At 46.7% G+C, this 22203-nt stretch overlaps 1 protein-coding gene across 1 annotated transcript in view; it reads right to left on the reverse strand.

Annotated features, from left to right (window-relative positions):
• The window catches only part of LOC147699070 (glutamine amidotransferase-like class 1 domain-containing protein 3, mitochondrial), a 97553-nt gene that overhangs the window by 37624 nt on the left and 37726 nt on the right, over window positions 1-22203 (reverse strand). The window contains exon 2 of the mRNA XM_086935647.1: window positions 8655-8707. Within this exon, the coding sequence (XP_086791773.1) occupies window positions 8655-8707 (53 nt within the window). The remainder of the gene's footprint in view (window positions 1-8654; window positions 8708-22203) is intronic.

A 22203-nucleotide genomic window follows, 5' to 3' on the forward strand; every position in this document is an offset into this window, starting at 1 on the left:
ACATCCACAAATGGATTACTGCTTTGGAGAGGGCCTGCACTGTGCAAGGTGTTCCCCAGAGTCAGTGGGCAGCTATCTTGTGGCTCTCCTTTGAAGGTAAAGGAAGAGACAAGCTCCTCACCACAAGGGTAGAGGATGCTAATAATTACCACGTCTTGAAGAATACACTTGTCGAAGGGTTTGGCCTAACCACGGAGCAGTACAGGGTGCTGTTCCGGGATACCCAGAAAACGCAGTCTCAAGATTGGTCTGACTTTGTCGATTGTGCCACTAAGGCTTTTGAAGGCTGGCTACTGGGTAGTAAGGTTACTGATTTTAAAGGATTGTATAATCTAATTATAAGGGAGCAAATCTTAAATAATTGTCAGAACCAGTTATTACACCAGCACCTGGTAGACTCTGATCTGACCTCTCCACAGGAATTGGGTAAGAGGGCAGACAAATGGGTCAGAACCAGGGTTAGGCCTAAAAACCAGGGTGGTGACCAGAAAAAGGAATCGACCAAGCCTCAAGAGAAGGGTGGGGATAAATCCACAGAGAAGACTCCCCAAGGGCCCCAAAACTCCAACAAGGGTGGTGGGTCCCAGAACACTCCTTCAGAAAAGAAGAAACCTTATTGCCATACCTGTAAACAGGTGGGCCATTACAAAAGTGATGCCAAGTGCCCTAAAAATAGCAATAAGGAAAACATACCCCCAAGTAACACTCCCAGACCTCCTGTTACCACTAGTGGTAATCCCCCAGGTGGTGGGAGTGCCCCCAAGAATGTGGTGGGCATTACTTTGGGCAATCAGGAGGACTATGGCCTAGCCAGGTTCCCTGACCACACTCTTGTCTGTGAGACTGGCATGGGGTTTGCCAACTTCACTACTGGACCCCACATTTTGGGAAAGTATAGACAAGAAGTTTTAGTGAATGGTCAGAAAGTTGAGGCATTCAGAGACACAGGGGCCAGCCTCACCATGGTGAGCGACCATCTGGTCCCCTCTGCTCAACTGACCCCTGGTTTTACTTATCAGGTGACAGACATTCATGGAGTGAAAAGAAGGCATCCCATGGCAGTAGTCAAGCTCAGCTGGGGTAATGTCACAGGGCCCATGAGAGTGGCAGTGACAGATAACCTACCTGTAGATTGCTTACTGGGGAATGACCTGGAACTCTCAGCATGGGCTGAGGTGGAGCAAGAAACTCACTCCAGAATGATAGGCCTATCCAGACAGGTTAGTGGGGCAGTAATAGCTACCGCCCCAGTCCAAGCACCATTCCTCCCTGAAAAGGTTGGAAGGGCAGTGGTAGCCACTGCCCAGGCTCAGACAGACTTTCCAGAACAGGATAGGAGGGCTGTGACAGTCACAGCCCAAACACAGACTGAGTGCCCTCCTGAAAAGGTTGGTAAGGTTGAAATGGTCTCAGCCTCTACTCAAACAGATAGTGAGGTTGTGAAGCCTGAAACAATGGATCACTCCACTCAAACCGAGAGCATTGAGGAGGAAGAAGAGTCTTCCCCCTCCCAGACACTAGGTGAGAGCCAGCCTCCTCAGGGAACTGACTCTACCCCTGTTGAAGGAACTGCCCCAGAGGTAGTCAGGCCTAGCCTGGCAGAGCCCCTGATGGCAGTGGACCCTTCCCAGGTGGGACCCAGTCTGGAGCAGGTAACCTGCACCTCTCTACCCTGCCTCAGTCAGCCCAGGGCTGAAGAGATCAGGGAGGCCAGTGGTGGACCCAAAAGGGCCCCCTGTCCAAAAGAACCCCTTAATCAACAGATTAGGATCACGGAAGCTGGTAAACCTAGCCAAGTGAAAATAAAACAGACTCCTGAGGGATCCCCCTTAAAAGTAGTTAGGGGACTCCCACAGCTGGACACTGTTGGGCACAGCCAAACATGGGGCCTAAAAACCCCAGACCTGACCTGTCCCTCCAGTAAGCCAAACAGAGGGACTCAGCCTCCAGCTTTAGGTAGCCAGAGGCTGACCCTGAGAGCTCAGTGCATCTCAGCTAAAGAGAGAAAGGCACGCATGATGAATGGTGATTGGAGGAAGATGAGCCCAAAGGTAGAGGAGCCTCACTTCAGTACTCCATCCCAGCCTCAGCCTTCTTCTTTCCCAAGACACACCAGAGACAGAGATTCCCTATGGTGGAGACCCTCGGATACCCTTAGGGTGAGGGGTTGCCTAGTGGACCATGACACAGGGGGAAACCAAGCCAGAGCTGGTCCTTCCTTATATGGCCACTTAGGTAATAGAGGCTTACCTGGACAAGGATAGCCTTATCTCCTTTCGTTTGGGGGGGGGTTGTGTAGGAAGGTACATCCTGACTATGGTTGCCCCCAACTTTTTGCCCTGTGTTTTAGCTGGTTTTTGACATAGTCGACCTGGGATCCTGCCAATCAGGACCCCAGGCCTACTGCTCTCTCTTTAAAATGGATTCCATGTACCCTAGGTACATTTCCAATTGGTACTGGGCCACCCTATCAGACCCTGTAACTCAGGGCATGGGTGTACCCAGGGCCGCCAGGGGCTGAAGCATGTATTATGCCACCCCTGGCTGGCCTCCTAAATTTGACACAACTGGCTGCACGACAGCTGGGGCGAAGACGTGTAACCACCCTTCGCTTTAGGTATAGTAGCTCTATATCTAACCATACAATGGACACCCGAGTTCCTATCAGTCACTCCTATGGCAGGCCTTAACGATCCTGAAGGCAGAGTGCGTGGGCTCGTGTGAGCTAGGTTCAGGCCCGAGCCGAGCCCGGTTGCAGCTTGCGGAATCAAGACCCAATAGCTGTTCCATGATAACGCGTACCATATCGGCAACTCCGGTGTCGCTTTATCAAGGCATGTCGAGTAAGGTGTCATACGAATCGGGGTGCTGCCCTCTCACCAATTCTGGCGATGAGGTTAGCATCCCACCCTTCTAGAGGGACACGACATGTACGTAACTGTGAACCCCGGTTAAAGTTAACTGAAGCCTCAGCTCCACAAAATGGATGCTGCCACCACAGACACGAGTCTGACCTCCTGCTGCTGGGAGTCCTTCCAGCGAGGAGCACTTGGACAAAGGGTTTCCTGTCGAGGGCGGTGTTCGCACCGTCCCAGACAGGGTTTGTGTATTCTGGGTAGGTAGGGCTTTGGCGAGAAGGTGACTGCGGAGTGGCACCCCGGTGCTCACTACGCATCTGCCGGTTAGAACCAGTTCCAGGGGCGACAGCCCTGGCCTGGGGAAAGTCCGGCAGGGGAGAGGGGTGTAACTACCCCCCTTCCTGGTCCCACCCTTAGGGCAGGACCTAGTCATGTACCCACCCCTTTCTTTAGAATAAAGACCGGAGCGGGGACCCTTCCAAATTAGATCATCTTTGATTCAAGAACTACTTTCTACGAAAGGACATTCAAGACTCTTCTCAAGATTTCTCCCTTGTGGCTAAGGAGTAGTCACCCTGCATCAGCAGGCGCCAACTAAGAACTCTGCGGTTTGCTGTAAGTCCTTCCTCAAGGAATCCGACGGCCCAGCTCGACGAGAACCGGCTTCCCTGGCACCTCTGACCTCTACCCACGTCATCAGCTCAGCTGTGATCTGTGGGTGCGACGAGACCTCGAGGGACCGGCCATCATCAGAACCTGCACGCTCTTAAAACCAGCACGACCATCGAGGTAACTCTCTGGTGAGTGCTCTGGGGTCCGAGAAGCCCCGACCCTGAGCCGCTCCAGCACCGAAGTGCAGTCTCCCAGCATCTCCACGATCTGCGTGGGGCCCTTCTGCTCGCTGCTCAGCACGTTGTCTGGTCACTAGCCGCTGGCTTGTGCCCTTCTGTGACGACATCCGAGAATCATCACTGCTGGTCTGGTTGCTCCAGACTGGCCCTTGCTTTTATCTTTGCGAGAAGCACCCCGGACCCTCCTGGTCCACTCAAGATGCCATCTTAGGCCCACCACGTGGCCCTGAGATCTGCCAAGGCTTGTTGCCCCATCCTGGGCCCAGCGACGCCGACAGCATCATCCTTCGTGGGACAGCTCGCACCTCCACCGTGGTCGCCGACAACGCCTCCTGGTCCGTGAGACTGCAGAGCCTAGCGTCGCCCACTCACCTGGTCGAGGTGACGGCCAACCGGTGCCTTCCTGGTACCCTCTGACTACTGGCTAGTAGTACGAACTTGGTCCCCTCTGCTTTCAGGTTTCATCAATCTCCGATCCAGGCTTGGATCTCTACGAACTATTCAGCACTGGTCGCCGGCCAGCAACTCCTTTTCTTCCGGCTCCTGGCTCGTCAGCGAAGACCCCGACGCCTGTAAGACTTGTGCAGCCGCAGCCCTCGTGGCTAGGTAACTCGGCATTTCGGTGCCTGCATAGCCTCCTTACTCTAGGGTCCTGAGTCCCTCGCTTCCGACTTGCCTTATCGGGTCCGCCCGAGACCTTAATCTTTCCGTGTCCTCGGACACTTGTTTTAATTGTGCACTTGAAGTATTTGCTAAAGAGATTTGGTTTGTGCTTAGTACCCTGTCCTCATAAAGAGTACAGGGCTGTTGTGATTCTTAATAAATATACTGTTTATTTTCATAACACTTGTGTGGTGTCCTTTCACTGGGTGTTCAAGGGGTACATGTGTGGTAAACAGCTGGCTTAACGCGCCCTCTCGAGTCTTTAGCCTTAGACTGCTCGTATCCACGCTACTAGGATAGCTGGTCTATAGGTTGACTTACAACCAAACACCATAAGGGTCGTTGGAACGATACATAGCGGTCGCTAGAATAGCGAACGTTGCATATCGGGCCAACTTCTCACACAAGATCTAACTGATTTCAATTGAGAAATGTTCAGCAAGGATAGTTGTTCCATTTTCAGAACATTTGGGAGTGCACATAGCAGAGTTTTTCTCCTTCCTAGTCTACCCTCCTGAGCAAACTATTCAGGGTAGTACAAGAATCCCGACCATCAACCGAAGGAGCCTCTCAGAGAAGGGTTTGAGTATCGGCCTCAATTGGCCAATCTTTGCAAAAATTGTAGCAAAACGCAGGTACCAGAGAGATGTATTGAGGTCAGAAAGTTCTTTAACCACATTAAGCAATGTTTTCGGGACGTTTTGGGCATTTATAATTTTGCCAGAGTGAAACGCCGCTCTAGCTGTCTTACAACCCATGATAGTTTTTTAAACCTAGTTTATACACCACCTTCCTCTCCTTACAGTAGGCACTACTCCACTCTCTTTGTAAGCCCTTGCAGCTTTTTTATCCTAGCCACAAGGCTTTGATATACCATGGGGCAGGGGGATAAATTCTCTGCGAGGCCCAGAATGTTGCTGGCAGAGAAATCTCCAGTGCATTCATTATCCACTGATCGGGCAATGGTAAACCTTCACATCAGGAAGCCCTGCAGGACTGAACCAGCAAAATGCCCTTCATTGCAGACCTGAGATGTGAAATAGTAGTGCCTGGTGAAGGTATTGAGGGATGCCCATGTTGCAGTTTGGCAGATATCCAACATAGAAGGATCTTAGCCATGGTCACCGTTGTGACCTTCGCTCTGGTGGAAAGAGCCCTAAGGCCTTCGGTGGCTCTTTCTTGGTCAGGGCGTATCACAGTTTGATACACCGGATGATTCATCTAGATAAGGTTTGTTTGTGGACTGCATTTCCTTTCTTTACACCGGCAAATCCAACAAAGAGTTTTTTGTTCACCCGCTGCTCCTTAGTCCTATCAATTTAGAAACTAGAATCTGCTTAAGATTCAGCTGTCAAGCCCCTCCTCCTCTTTAGAGAGATGTCTTGGGAGGGAAAAGGTGGAGTGTGTGATGGACTGCCCTACATGGAAGGGGACACCACTCTCGGGAGAAAGGATATCTTAATCTGAAACATCACCTTGTCCAGACAGACAACACGGTTAGCTCAGATGCAACACAATGAAGTAATCGTAACAAGAAAGACAGTTTAAAAAGTCAATAGTCTTGAGGTATAGCTGTGCATCGACTCAAAGGGTGCACACATTAAAAAGGTGCGATCCAAGTTAAGGTCACCCTGCAACATAATGAAAGGCACATTTATGTAGGCATATACGTAAGCCCTTTTAAGAAATGTATCACAACAAATGACATGAACAGAGAGGGTTGATCAGGCAAACAGACAGGCTGAACAGGCTGCAGGACTACACATGCAAAGTTTTTTATGTTGTTTAGTAGCAAATTTCTTTGTATCAAAGTCATTCATACAGATAGAGGAAAACAAGGAAAAAGACTGATTTTTGAAGAGTCAGTATTAGGGAAGGAATTATTTCTAATGAGGAGTGGGAAAATAGAGTGAAAAAATTATCCCTTGCCAAAGCTAATGTAAAAAATAAAATTCTACCATAAAAACAGGTACTGGTGACTGGGATTGATTTGGAGTTAGGAAAGTCAGCCATAGAAGGGTGAAAAAACAAAAGTGAAGGTAGAAAACTCAGACCTCCCTGGTAGAGAATATGGTATTGTGAGTACTAAGAGTGGTGGCTATAAATATATTATAATGCTGATGGATAGGTTATCAAGAGGGCCTGGGGTTATTGGTCATTAACAAGGCTGTCACTGACACCATGTTCCTTCTTTTGTTTGGAAGAGACATTTTTAAGTGAATGTGCTCTACCTTTTGACATGTGAGGGTAATTTCAATCTGACAACGTGAAGGATTAGTTGCGTAAATTGGGATCTGATATAGAACTGAATCTTGCAATCATTCCAGTGGCAATGTTATTGTAGAAACGCTCAACTGGGGGAGTTGGAAGGTGCCCTGCAACTGGCTACTAAAGTTGGCATGAGATGTTATGTTATAGCTATTTCTAAAGTGCACAACTCACTAAGAGGGGTACCCTGGCACTGAAAAGCAGGAGCTGCATGGGACACAACTAGGTGAAGAACAAGGTCTTCAGTTTCTTGTGAAATTGAAGAACTGAGGAGGCGGCTCTGATCTGCAGGGCTAAGTCATTCTAAGTATTGGGAGTGAGGCAAGGCCGCCATTCTGCACAAATAGGAGTCTGTCTGACTGGAGGGGTCTGGGAGTTATGTGGAAGTTAATGTGATTGTTGGTGGAGGTGGGTCGATTTTGTGCAAGGCTGTGTATGGGTGCCTGATCAATCTCAAAAGAGCTTGTGTGTGGATGCGCCGGCCACTGGAGGTGTTTGAGCTGCAGGGTGATGTAGGAGGCGGAAGACGGGGGACAGTCTGAGTGTGGGTCTGTCAACGGAATTCTGTATGGTCTAGATTCTTCTGTTCAGTTGCCTACTGATTCCTAAGTAGAGTGTGTTGCTATAGTCCAGCTGCTGGAGATGAGGATTTGAATGACGATTCTCCGGGTGTTGAAGGCAACAACTTGAAAATCTTCTTCAGCATCTTGAGAGTGTGGAAACAAGAGTTTGAGGCTGTGTTCACTTGGCCTGTCATAGCCAGCAACTTGCGGACTATTATCCCAAGGTTCTTTGCATGAGTGGTTGGGTAGAGTGCGGGTCAGAGATCAGAAATGGTAAAAAGACATTCACAAAACCCTATGGGCATACGTAAAACTCCTAGTGATAGAACTGGTCATACCCATATGGAATTAATAGACTGTGAGTCCATCAACTAAAACCAGCTTCTGATGAAGAAATCAAGAGCTTTGAGTCATCTCTAGTTGACCTGAAGAGGAAGCACAGCTTAAGTATAAAATATGCTATGGCAAGAGAGAAGCTGTGAAGGAAAGGAAACATGGAGTGAAGGCAGCTGATGGGATCAGTAAGTTCTTAAGACCAAACGAAGAAGCTCAGGTCATTCAGAATACTGCTAAACGAGTGATTGAAGAATTTGGCATTTAGGCTGCAAAGCATTTCATAAGGAGGAGTTAGTTCAGAGGGATGAACAAGATTCCCACAAATAAGGCTTCTATTTCTAGGAAGGTGCAAGTTGGTGTCCAGATGAACTGGACATGGTTGAGATGCCCCTAATGAGAGGGATGATGGTGCATCATGTGATGAGGTACTGGAATATGACAGAAGAGCAATGGGAAAAGGTTGTGTGAGGACGAAATTATACAAAAGGATGCTTGTAAGAGAGGTTGTGTTTGTTTACTAAATGTGATAGGAAGGTAAGATTGCTTCTAAAACAAATAACTACCAGATCGATGGTCAAGACCTGGGATTGGATGGATTTACCAACGTCAAGTCCTCTACAGTATCTTGAAGGAACAAAAGAGTTTGGATCCTGGTTTCACCAAAGATTTCTTGATGGTAAAATAGCTGATATGTATTGTAAAGAAATGTGCACAGAGGACTAGTGAAGGGGAAACGTTGTAGTCTTCATACTGAATATATCAATAGAAGAACTAGCTTGTATATGTGCATCATCTGAATCAGGTACATATGCTAATTTAATAATTAATTCCTACATATAATAACGCATCAATGAATTTCAATTAGTGTATCCCAGTGAACCGAGGGTTAGCGACAGTGCCCTCATACGTGTGGTTGCCTTACCAAAAGTGCTTCAGGTAATGGATCACCATACAACCATTAGATGAGTGGGAAACAGCTGATGGCAACAGGGCAAGGGGTGGTTTGATGGGTGGAGAAAGGGTTGGAATTTCATCATTAGAAAAGCATGTTAGCTGTTGTCCAATATTCTTAGAGTTGGACATATGCATGCACACACCTCAGATTTTATACTTACGCAGATGCCTCGTGGATTTCTGTCCCGTCAAAAACACCGCACCCCGATAGGACCTATGAAAAGAGAAGTCATGCAATATGTATGGCTGAGGCACTTCAAAAACTGTTTCCTAACATAACACAAAAATAGACTGCTTAAGTATATATATTTTTTATTTTATTTATAAAGCACTTATGCCTTCGCTTAAGACAGATCATACTACAAGAAGTTAAAGCGGTGCATATCAATGAATACAACAGAGGTGCACACAAAACTCACAATTAACTTATGCAAGAGAGCTCTAAATCTAATGTGACAAGCCGTGTGGAGAACCAGGGCCTTCGAAGAGGCACAAAAGATGTATAATGATGAGGAAGAGCAAAGGGACAAAGGACAGCGTTCCGAAACAAGGGGCTAGGTAAACCAGCCTGAACTACAGCATTAGGAAGAGAGAGCGAATGTAGAGCTGAAAACAGAGGAGAGGCAAGGTGTGGCTACACCTTGGACACACTTGAAGACAATGCATTGGAAAGAGTACTGGAGGTGGAAAGAAAATTGAAGTGGAGAGCTGTGATATGAAGAGCTGAGCAGTCAGAGAAAGTTTAAAGAGAAGAAGGGTGGCAGAATTAAAGACGAATTTTAGAGAAGCAGGAAAAGAGGCGGAAAGAGCAAACATCACGATGGAACAATAATGGGGCAGAATTGGAGTTAGAAAAAGAATTTTGCTGACCTGGAAAGAGTTGCAAAGACTGTGAGGCTTAAAATGATAGCAACATGAAGAAGTAGAAATATGCGAGGATAGAGACAGTAGCTTAAAATGTAGCCGAAATGTTGAGAAGAGGTGTAAGAGAAATTTGAGAAGGGGGTAAGGTAGGAGGAAGTGACGTGGAAAAATATGGGGAATTGTGGGGAAGAAAAGATTTTCAGGGTTGAAAGTCTCTCCTCTTGCACCAAAAAGTGTTTTGATAGAATAAAAAAGAATAAAAAAAGAATGTGCCCTATCTTCTTTTATGCCTAATGGGATAATCACATTAATACAATTTTTTTTTCTGAAGCAGATTGGGAAATTCTTTTATTAGATTTATTAAAAAGAAAGGGCAGGTGGTATCGCAAATGTTACATTTTATGTAATGTAGATTTACTAAATCGTTAATCCCGCTGCTTCCTGATATAGCTCATCAAAGCCAGACATCTCATTGTATTACAGTATGTACTACACAGCAATGCGACCACTGTAGCCGCAGTGTATGAACCCATAATCCTTTAAATACGAAGCCTCTGTATAAGGAGTTTCCAATCTTTTCTGTAATAGGAGCCACTTATGTCCAATCAAAATCATTCTCAGATACTGATATCATTAGTGTTATAAGAGTGACCACATCAGAAACAAGCATTTGCAATGCAATAGGTCTCGCATTAGGAAAGTTTGAGCTATTGGTATTGTAAATGAATTTTTTTTTATTAATGTGCTGGTTTTGAAAATAGCAAAATTAATAGATTTGTAATTTACAATGCCAACGGTTTTAACTTTCGCAAATGCGACACCTATAGCATTTGTAATGCAATATGTGTTGTATTTCCGTGACTTAGATGTATTGATATTACATATAACAATGGCTTTTATTTTTTTTAAATAATTAATACTTAAATAAAAGTTATTGTAATTTATAATGGCAATAGCTTAAACTTTTGTAAATAACTTTTGTGAAGATTATGTTCAGTGTATTTTATTGCGACAAAAATCCAAGAACAGAAGTGAAATATTAACATTTTTTTGTGACATTTGTAATAAAGCTTGAAACATTGAGAGAACATATTTGAACCAGTTGTTGTTGAATGGTTGCACAGATTGATGTTGTGGTGGCGACGAGTGATGCTGTGGCATCAGTGATGCTGTGGTGGCGCATAGTGATGTTGTGGTGCTCCTGAGTGATGCTGTGGTGGTGCTGAGTGATGCTGTGGTGATATGATAGATAGATAGATAGATAGATAGATAGATAGATAGATAGATAGATAGATAGATAGATAGAGGGAGGGCGACAGATAGAGATAGATAGATAGAGGGAGGGCGATAGATAAAGTGAGGGCGATAGATAGATAGATAGATAGATAGATAGATAGATAGATAGAGTGAGGGAGATAGATAGAGTGAGTGCGATAGATAGATAGATAGAGTGAGGGCGATAGATAGATAGACAGATAGAGTGAGGGCGATAGAGTGAGGGCAATAGATAGAGTGAGGGCGATAGAGTGAGGGCAATAGAAAGATAGAGTGAGGGCGATAGATAGATAGAGTGAGGGCGATAGATAGATAGAGTAGGGGCGCTAGATAGATAGATAGAGGGAGGCCAATAGTTAGAGTGAGGGCGATAGATAAATAGATAGATAGATAGATAGATAGATAGATAGATAGATAGATAGATAGATAGATAGATAGATAGATAGATAGATAGATAGATTGATAGAGTGAGGGCGATATATAGATAGATAGAGTGAGGGCGTTAGATAGTTAGAGTGAGGGCGATAGATAGATAGATAGATAGATAGATAGATAGATAGATAGATAGATAGATAGATAGATAGATAGATAGATAGATAGCTAGATAGAGTGAGGGCGATATATAGATAGATAGAGTGAGGGCGTTAGATAGTTAGATAGAGTGAGGGAGATAGATAGATAGATAGATAGATAGATAGATAGATAGATAGATAGATAGATAGATAGATAGAGTGAGTGAGTGAGTGAAGCGTAAAATGCACTTTCACAAAATTGCCATAACGTCGACTATTTGTGTATGGAAGTAAGCAGAGCACTAACTGACGTGCCAAATGCTGCCGTGGAACAGAATGCGTCAGAGTGCCACCCAATTACCGCACAAACAATGCAGTGTGTTGCCAACAACTGTTTAAACAAATAATTTGATTTAAATTAGTCTACACGCTATCATATGTAACATATTAATATGCACACGCCAAGCATCTCCCATCATCCATACACACAAATTCCGTGCAGTCCGTTTTTGCTTGACCTGCTAGGTCTGGCCATCTGTAGATATGCACCTGCCACACGACTAAGTGTAACCAGATGTAAAAGGATAATAATACATGGGGAAATTGGTAATGAGAGTATTAGCACGCGCCAGTCCCCTAAAAAATAAAATTTCACTCTCCTGGATTATTTAAATCCCCAAATATAAGACTGGTGTTAATGAGCTTTTTACCATCTCCTTTCAACGACTTTGTAAATGTAAATGTAAATGTATAGGCATTTATATAGCGCACTACTTACCCGTAGGGTCCCAAGGCGCTTCGACCGCTGCGAAACCCTTCCTGGCTTCCCTGAGAGATGGTCCCTTAATGGGTATCTCCAGGGTGAGACCAGGCATCCCCGGCGGTCTGGTGGGGCCGTTAGTGAAGATGAGGCAAGCTAATGCCCAGAGTTGCCGAGTGTGATCGCTGATCAGAGTGGGCACCGAGGCGAGAGAATTATCGAGTCCGCTGACCCTGGTCCAGAAACCTGCCGCGCCGGGAATCGAACCCTGGTCCCGGGCCGTCCTCTGCTCTCGGGTCTGCCGCCTCTAACCAGTGAGCCACACTCTAACCAGTGAGCCACACTTTGGGTTTCTCTGAGGCACTAGGTCAGTATTAATACATCACTATACAGTATTCACACAGGTCAAGGTTTTATTTAACTGAAGGATTGTAAAAATAGGAGCACTGAACCACATAATGTAGATTGCAACATATGGGGAGCCACTGAGTCCCGAAGAGCAAGGTCTGCTTAAGAGAAGAATCACTTGAATCTCTATACGAGTGACAACACTATTTGTCATGACCGTGATGTGATGTTATGACACAGGAACGATAAAACTAAAAAACTACAGGGATAACGACGGCAGAGGACAACACGCTCAACATTTAGGAAGGCTGCGATCATACACAGGAGAAGAAACACACAATAACACGAGAAAGCAACAACGAAAGTGACAAGCCCTTCAGTTCCAGACCCCAAACAATGCAACCCGGTATCACTAACATCTGAAGCAGACTTATTTGGGATTTAGAAAAAATAAAAAGTCTTACCCATTCACACAACCAGTCAAACCAAAACAATTGCTACCTTTGCTTTTAAGTATGATCAATGCTGTGCCCTTTAACAAGACCAGGCGAATTTTATCTTCGCATTTAGAGATTACTTATTCACTCACATGAAATTTACTTTTACCTCAGCATACAGGAGTTTTCCCCAGTCCAATAAAACTTTCTTCTGCCTCCCGGGGCTTTGATGCGCCATTCTGTTCTCTTCTTGTGCCACTAAATACCAATCTGTTACTCTTAACGGACTATTAAAGCTGCTGCAGATATGCTTGCCTCTTTCTCGAGCTACTGAACCCATTTACAATAATACCTGCCGTGACTCATACTATTACAGCAGCAGAAAGTTAGCAGGCTGGAAGTTGTCAGCCTGTCCCTGCTCTGGAGCCCCTGGCCGCGTCACCCCCGCCCGCCCATCCATCGGGACCGAGGACCCGGCGCTCCATGAAGGATTGTCCCCAACAGCAGAGGTGAGGAGCGTGTGTGTGTGCCTGGGCGTGTGTGTGTGCCTGCGCGCGCGTGTGTGCCTGTGTGCCTGCCTGCGTGTGTGTGTGCGCCTGTGTGCCTGCCTGAAGGTGTGTGTGTGTGTGTGTTTGTCCACTTCAGGGAATCTGAGGCAGGAGATGTGCACGGCGCCGGCCTGGACGTGCGCGTCCACAGACACCAATCGCAGCGCGTGCCCAACCCCTGTCTAAGATTCCCAGGAGGCGGACAACATTAGCTGTTGAGCTGGACGCAATGCTTCGCATTGCTTTCTCCAGCTCGACCTAAAAACCATAAATGGATTGAACACTGCTTCTTCTCAACACAGCTATTATTTTTAGGAAGAGCAATTGGGTAACCATTGGGAAAGTTGTAGCAGATCCCCACGAAAGATGGGTAGTGGTCAGGGCAAAGATTAGAGCCACTTGGGTAACTTTTGCTAGCTATTGTGGCCGAACACTGACGATCCGTCCCATCTTCAATCCTTATTTCTCCAACTAGCCGACGTAAACAACCAAATCATAATAGAAGGAGATTTTAATTTAGTATTAAATCCCACTAATGACTCTACGTCCACAAGAGCTGCAGGGGCAACTCCAAAAACCCGCAAAACACTCAAACATCTAATGTCAGAGGGGAGTCTCATAGACATATGGAGTGAAAAAGGGCATGGGTCAGGGCTAGCAGGGGGAAAGTACACCTACCATAACAAGAAACATGGTCACCAATCAAGAATCGATTTTTTTCTGGTGGACCGCATTCTCTGCAGGGATACGAATAAAATCACCCATTTACCAGAACATTTATCTGACCACTCTGCCATCTCATTAGAAATCACGATATCACAGCATGCAACCCCTCGCAAATGGACTCTGAATCGGGTTATACGTCTTGAACCCACAGTTATTGGTACACTAAAAAACACCACAGCAGAGTTTTTTGTATTCAATAAAAGCTGAGCAGCTCTCACCACTGTTTGGGACTCATATATGGCCTTTTTAAGGGGACTAATAATCTCCCAATCTGTCGTAGATAACAAAAAATCAAGAGAGGAAATTGGAAATTGGAAAAATAGTAGCCAAAATTGGCCAGAAATCTTTAAAAGTAGAACAAGTACCAACTGACCTGCCTACTCTTCAACAATTATCTCTGGCTAAAAATGAGCAAATAGATTTCTTAGAGGCAATTAGTAAGATAAAATGGGAGGCAAGTAGACTCGCCCACCATGAGTACGGTGAGGGGTGCGGAAAATTTCTGGCGTGGAAAACAAAATGGGACCTGGTCAGAAATATTGTGAGGAGCCTTAAATACCCTATCACTGCGAGAGTCCTAGACGAAGACATAGATATTGAAGAAGCTTTTGTAAATTTCTTCTCAGATCTATATTCTGAAGATCTAAGTCCTTCGCAAGAGATGTTGGAAACTTTTTTTCAAGGTGTCCAACTTCCCACTGTATCTTTATTAGACAGGGAAAAGCTGAGCGATCAGATGACGATAGAAGAAGTGACACAAATAATTAAAACTTTGAAAAAAGGGAAAGCTGCAGGCCCGGATCCCTAATGAAATTGATATTGCTCTGAAAGATGAACTGGCACCGTTTCTATGTCAACTCTTTAACTCCTTGTTTCAGGAAGCGCAGGAAGTACCACCATCGTGGAATGAGGCAACTATTACTTGAATTTTGAAGCCAAATAAAAACCCACAAAACTGCGAATCCTATAGGCCCATCTCGCTTTTAAACAGTGAACATAAAATCTACACCCAAATCCTCACAAAAAGACTCAACAAAGTTGCAGGCTTAATAATACACCCTGATCAAAAGGGTTTCGTAAAAGGAATGCAACTGAAAGAGCTAAGACAGGACCTAATAGGGGCGATAGATTTGGCAAATGTTTATCAGACTCCATTGGCAGTATTAACGTTCGACGCTGCCAAGGCCTTCGATAGGGTCAGTTGGCCCTTTTTAATAGAAGTAATTAATCGCTTCAATTTGTGAGGAAGCTTTGTAGCGGCAGTTAAAGCTCTCTATAAAGATCACTCGGCAAGGATACTTGTTAATGGGAATCTAACAAAGCAATTCAAAATCTTCAGAGGGACCAGAAAAGGCTGCCCCTTTTCGCCTCTCCTTTTTAATCTCTATATAGAGCCCTTGGCCTGTAAATTAAGATCATGTCAAGCTATTCCACCTTTTATCTGAATGGGTTGGGAGAAAAAGATAGGGCTCTACGCAGATGACTTAGTGATCCTGACAGGAGACTTGGAACAAGCGCTTCCAGATATCTGGGCAAATTTCTGGAAGGCATCCGGTTATTCCATAAACCAGCAAAAAACAGTTGATGCTGTGGAATTCCCCCTATAAGAACACACTTTTAAAAACACAAATAAGATATCTCGGGGTTCAAATAACAAAGGATATTGATAAGACTGCTCAATTAAATTTCGAGAAAACCCTGCGCAGCGTAGAACAGCAAATGAAGGCATGGGAGAAATTTCCTTTGTCAATCATAGGTAGATCTAACCTATTAAAAATGTCGATCCTACCTAGGTTTACCTTCCTTTTTGATACTATCCCCCTGGAATTCCACAAAGATTGGTTTAAGAAAGCACAAGGGCTCTTCTCCTCATTTATTTGGGGAAGGAAGACCCCTAGAATTTCGCAAAGGAAACTTAGGAGGAAAAAATCTAATGGTGGCATAGCTACACCGGATCTTTATCTCTACTATTGTGCTTTCCATCTCAAACGCTTTCGCCAACTTCTTAACAACTCCCAGACATATTCTCCTCTTTTTCTAGCCTTAACTAAGCCATATAACCCTCAAGCCGACTCATTTCTTTTAAAATTTGGCCACCCCAAATTCTACAAAAAGGTCAGGCTGAAGACTCTTACTGCTACCCTAAAAGTCTGGGTTCAAGCAAGGACATTACTGGATATACCGTACTACAATCAAGAATCACCAATTTGGGACTCCCCGGGCACCCCAGCATGTTTGCAAGACACTTTGACCCTACCATTACGTAGAGCCGGTATAGTTAAATGGGGAGAGCTAATAGTGGAAAAAAAATTAATTCCATGGCAGTGTTTCTCTGCTCTAACAAACAACACCGTCTCAAGGATTAAGTACGTGCAAATCCTCGGCTGGTCAAGATCAATCAGAAATGAACTAGAAGGAAATGGGGAGGTAATAAAATGAATCGCCACAAGATCAACCCGAAAAGGGGGGGGGGGGGGGGGGCGTGGCCAGCAGCCAAGCATGGCGGACGTCTACTAGGCAAGCTCCGGAACCCCAGCCACCAAAAATCCTGAAAATGAACGCCACATACCGTAAGCAGACAGCTACAGCTGCGGGGCAAGGCACCGGGCAAGGATGCCCGGTGCCGCTCTGATGCGAGTGATTGGGAGTGGAGTCCTGTAATATCGCCGGCACGGCTCCACGTCGTTGCTGGGGGCGGAGCGCAGTGCAGGCCTGAGACTTAAGGCGCGGCATCCTGTAATATAGGGAACGGAGCTGGAGCGGGCACACGCGGCGGACGAGGCATCGTGTGTCTGTGCCGGGACTATGCTGGAGGGGTGAGTGCTGTGGCAAGCGGCAAGCTGATTGGGGGGCGGGCTCGCGATCCCTCGGTTCGGGGAGCGCCATCATGCGAGCCCGAAGATGCACAGCGGCCTGCTCTCCCTGGCGGCGGATGAGGACGGGCGAAGTCTGAAGTGGGATGCCGGTGCCCCTGGGATGCAACGAATGGACAATCGGAGGAGGGGACGGTGCGCACAATGCTACTGAAACACTGCTGTGACAGGGGAGGCTGGACTGGCGGCATTCAAAACAGAGGCCTAGCGGGTGCATTTCATACTATGGCGGCCATTTACATTTGCGCCGCTTGCCGCTGTTCTGCCTGGCTGGGGACGGTGGTGAACGGGCTCGGCTGCTTCCCTCTTGGAACTGCTATGGATACATAGCTTGTGATTAAGGAGTCCTGCTCAAACCCCCGATCGTGGGGTATGGTGAGAAGAAGTGTACCATACAGAGTGCGGAGTGGACCTGCAATAGTGGTAACGATAGGAGCGCCATCTGTTGTTGTGCCTTGGTAGGGCATATGCTGTGACGCTGCAATATACCTCTATGCCCAAAAGTTGCCGGGTCAGCTGCTGTCGGAATGCTGCTGTGGGCGTCTTGTGACCTCCCCAACAACGTTATCGGCACCCCCCTGCTGCACGGAGACAGAGGGAGATGGAGCGAAAGTGATGTGAGGTGGGCTACAAGAAGAGTGACTTGCGTGCTTCTTCTGGTGTGAGTCCCTAGCCGCTGCAGTGAGACCCGCTGGCTCGGTGCACGGTCACGTTAGTGTGCTGTGGGCTGCAAGAGTGGGCAATTTGTCTGAGGACGCAACTGGAGCATCTGTATCACAATAGTAGACTACAGCGCGACTCTTCTGCCCTGAGGGGGTGGGCGACCGGTGAGGCCGTGCATCATTTTAACTGGACAATATGGGGCACACCAAGGCGAGACAACAGGAACACACTGGTGTAGACCCTGTACAAGAAGGACTGAACAGCGTGGATAGCATGTCAGCGTCTGGTTGTTTCCCCCCCACTACGATGTCAGCTCTGGATGACAAGTTGGATCTTATACTAAAGGAAGCGTATGACTCCAGGAAGGCAATTGAGCTACAAAAAGGAACCCTGACCACTGGCCTGAACTTGCTCGGGGCGGATCATACTAAGACGGTGGACAAGGTGAAAGCCCATGAGGTGACGCTGGCGGAGGTACTACCAAAGCAGAAACAGACGGAAACTGATGTGAAACAGCTGCAGATGCAGATGGCCACCCTAATTGAACGTGTGGAGGACGCAGAAGGGAGAGCAAGACGGAACAACATCCGGGTGATTGGATTGCCAGGGAAATGCGAAGGGTCGGATGCATCTGGATATATGGAACAGTGGTTCAGAGATCATGTCATGACGGAGGGACTCTCCATGCAATATTGTATAGAACGAGCGCACAGAATACCCATCGGGAGGTCGAAACCGGGAGCCCCACCGAGACCCCTTATAGTAAAGCTACTGAATTTCCGGGACCGGGACACTTTATTGCAAAAGGCCAGGCAGGCAGCGCCGATCAATTTTGAAAATGCAAGAATCTCCTTATACCGGGACTATACGATGTTAGTTCAGAGGCAGCGGACATCCTTTATGGCAGTGAAACGACAACTCAGGGACTTGAATATACAGTACGTGCTGCTGTTCCTGGCATGGTTAAAAATACTACACAAACAGAAAACTTACTTCTTTGAAAGTCCTGGAGAAGTTGAGGACCGACTTCTTTAGTGGTTACCTGGGCACGGCGGTTAGCGAGGTCCCTTGCGGTGCATTCTGAGTTGCGCTCTATGTTGAGCGTTCACAGCAGGTTTCGTTTTCCCACGTAAGCGGCATTCCTGAGAGGCCCCCGTCGGAATCTCTATCTGATTTGGGAAGCCTTGCGGTGACTGTCATTTCCCGAACCCAATTGAGCAAGAGGCTCTATACTCGTTGTATGGGAAAAATACCAAAACAAAGGAAGGACTATGAGTTTCATACAACATAACCTAGTCTTACGGAAAAAATACAGGGATAAGTAAGTATATGAAAACGAAGGAGGGACTAGCGAGTTTGTAATTAGGGCTCACAGGTTTATGGTATTTTTTTTTTACATTTCCGTCTGCATTTATCCGTCTATATTCTCTGTCCATCTTATTGCTAGTTCTCAATATTTATTTAGTGTTTTGAGAAGGAATGGAGTCGTAACATTTTATACATATTTAGTGTTTTGAGAAGGAATGGAGTCGTAACATTTTATATTTCCTTATTTATTTAAGTGATAAACATGCATGAGGCCTGCCACGTTAGCAAATTAAGCAGCCAAAATTGTGCTGCCCGTCACCATCTACACCCGTTTACAACCATGCATCTTGTACATTCATATATATTTTTTCTTTACACATCACTCGGGGACACCACCACATCACTCAGGAAAACCCCCACATTACTCATGGGCACCACCACATCACTCGGGGACACCACCACTCATCACTCGGGGACCCCACCACATCACTCAGGGACATCACTACATCACTCAGGGGCACCACCACATCACTCAGGGGCACCACTCCCGGGCATCACCACATCACTCGGGACACCACCACATCACTCTGGGACACCACCACATCACTTGGGGACACCACCACATCACTTGGGGACACCACCACATCACTTGGGGACACCACCACATCACTCAGGGACACTCAGGGACACCACCACATCACTCAGGAACACAACCACATCACTCTGGGACACCACCACATCACTCGGGGACACCACCACATCACTCGGGGACACCACCACATCACTCGGAGACAGCACCACATCACTCGGAGACAGCACCACATCACTCGGGGACACCACCACATCACTCGGGGACACCACCACATCACTCGGAGACACCACCACATCTCTCAGGGACACCACCACATCACTCAGGGACACCACCACATCACTCGGGGACACCACCACATCACTCAGGGACACCACCACATCACTCGGGGGCACCACCACATCACTCAGGGGCACCACTCAGGGGCACCACTACATCACTCGGGGACACCACCACATCACTCGGGGACACCACCACATCAGTTGGGGACAGCACCACATCACTCAAGAACACTACCACATCAGTTGGGGACACCTCCACATCACTCGGGGACACCACCTCACTTGGGGACACCACCACATCATTCGGGTACACCACCACATCACTCAGGGCTACCACCACATCACTCAGGGACACCACTCGGGGGTACCACCATATCACTCAGGGGCACCACCACATCATTAGGGGCACCACCACATCACTTAGGGGCACCACCACACCACTCGGGGACACCACCACATCACTCGGGGACACCACCACATCACTCGGGGACACCACTGCATCACTCGGGGACACCACCGCATTACTCTGGGACACCACCAAATCACTCGGGGACACCACCACATCAGCCGGGAACACCACCACATCAGTCGGGAACACCACCACATCAGTCGGGGACACCACCACATCAGTCGGGGACACCACCACATCACTCAGGGACATCACCACATCACTCTGGGACACTACGAATAAAACAATTACAGTTAATTGCGTTTGTGCCTGGGTGTTAATGGATTTTATTGTCCATGGCCTGGCAGCCCCATTCCTAGAAGGAGATGGTGAATGGTCTTTTCTTTTTGCACGTTATTTATGGTCTGGTGGATGTGGTACAGGTAGGCTTTTTAAATTTATTTATTAGTTTTCACTTTTATATGGCGCAAACTTTACCCGCAGGTATCAGAGTGCTTTAAATCAGCATGCTTATAACAAGCAAGACTAGCACTCTATATGACTGCCAACTTTGCTCATCATAAGCATTAGCTAACCATTCACAAACAATGTTTATATACCAATTGCAAATTAAAGAAAAAAAATTAATGCAAAGCATTGTCATTTACAATGCCAGTAACTCAAACTTTAATGCTGCGAGACCTATTGCATTGCAAATGCTTGTTATTTACAGAAGGCAAGACATTATTAGGGCTCCGGTACCATAGTAGCTACGGACTGGTAGACCAACGATGCACCTACACGCATGCAGAGCGCAGGCGCCGCCCCCCATATGGCGAAGGCTCTCTATATAACCTTTTTGGGTTTTTTTAGTCCAGTTTTGTGTTATGGTCTGGTATAGTTTGGAGACCAGCCCGTGTATTGGGATTGTTGGGGGGTGGGATGGTCACATAGTTTATGACTGCACAAACGCACTAGCTCCATTGCGAACGATGATGAAACCCATGTGGAAACAACGACTGGACCAATGCATGTGCTGGGTAAATATACCATAGTGACATGGAACATACGAGGTATGGGCACGATACACAAAAGACATAGAATACACGCACACCTACTGCGCCGGAAAGCACAAATAGTGTACTTACAAGAGTCACATATGGTGGATAGTGAGGGGGTGAAACTCAGAAAGAAATGGCGAGGTCAAATTTTCTCCACCTCTTATTCCAACTACGCACGGGGGTCCACGATCTGGGTGCGCCATGGTGTACCATTCATGGCGCATGAACAGAGGATTGATAAATGGGGCAGATATGTGTTTGTGAGGGGCACCCTAGATGGACAATTGGTGGTGCTGGGATCGGTTTACGCCCCTAACTTCGATCAGGATAAGCACTGGGACACAGTGAGCGGGGCATTGGCTGGTTGGGACACGTGCCCATGGATAATAGGGGGGACTGTAACACAGTCATGGATGTGACCTTGGACAGGTCGCACCCGCCGCTGCGTGGAGCAGGGGTGTTTAAACAGACTGAGGCACTGGTTAGGTGGGCTGCGGGATGGGAGTTGTGTGGAGGATGCGTCATCCTGGACAACGGGAATACTCCTTCTATTCGATGGTACATGACCTGCACACTAGAATTGACAGGATCTTTTGTTCTAATGGCATTGCCATGCAAGTGCTTCACTCCACTTATTTGCCCAAGACTTTCTCAGATCACAATCCACAAGAGATAGTTATTACATAGGGAAAAATACCCACCCTGGTCCCTACGTGGCGGTTGTGGCCACAGTTATTGGAAGACTCAGTGTTCCGTAGTGACCTCTCACACTATATATTGTTATTTCGCTGAAAACAGTAACACCGCAACAAGTAGACTGTTGGAGTGGGACGCCTTTAAGGCGGTAATACGGGGTAAGGCAATCATTGCGACGGTGGGTGCGAGACAGGAACTCCATAGGTCCCTGGTGGAAATAGAGGAAAGAATGGGCAGACTAGAAAAAGAGGCTGCGACTGATGCAAACCAAAAAGGCTCGCTCCAGAAGGTGCGAATTAAACACGCTGAGCTCTTGGAATCATTTAGAGTTATAGATTACCAGGCATATACCAGACTTGCACACGCAGAGGCAGACAAAGC

This window comes from Lissotriton vulgaris, chromosome 8 (genome assembly GCF_964263255.1).
Source record: "Lissotriton vulgaris chromosome 8, aLisVul1.2, whole genome shotgun sequence".
In the NCBI taxonomy this organism is placed as follows: domain Eukaryota; kingdom Metazoa; phylum Chordata; class Amphibia; order Caudata; family Salamandridae; genus Lissotriton; species Lissotriton vulgaris.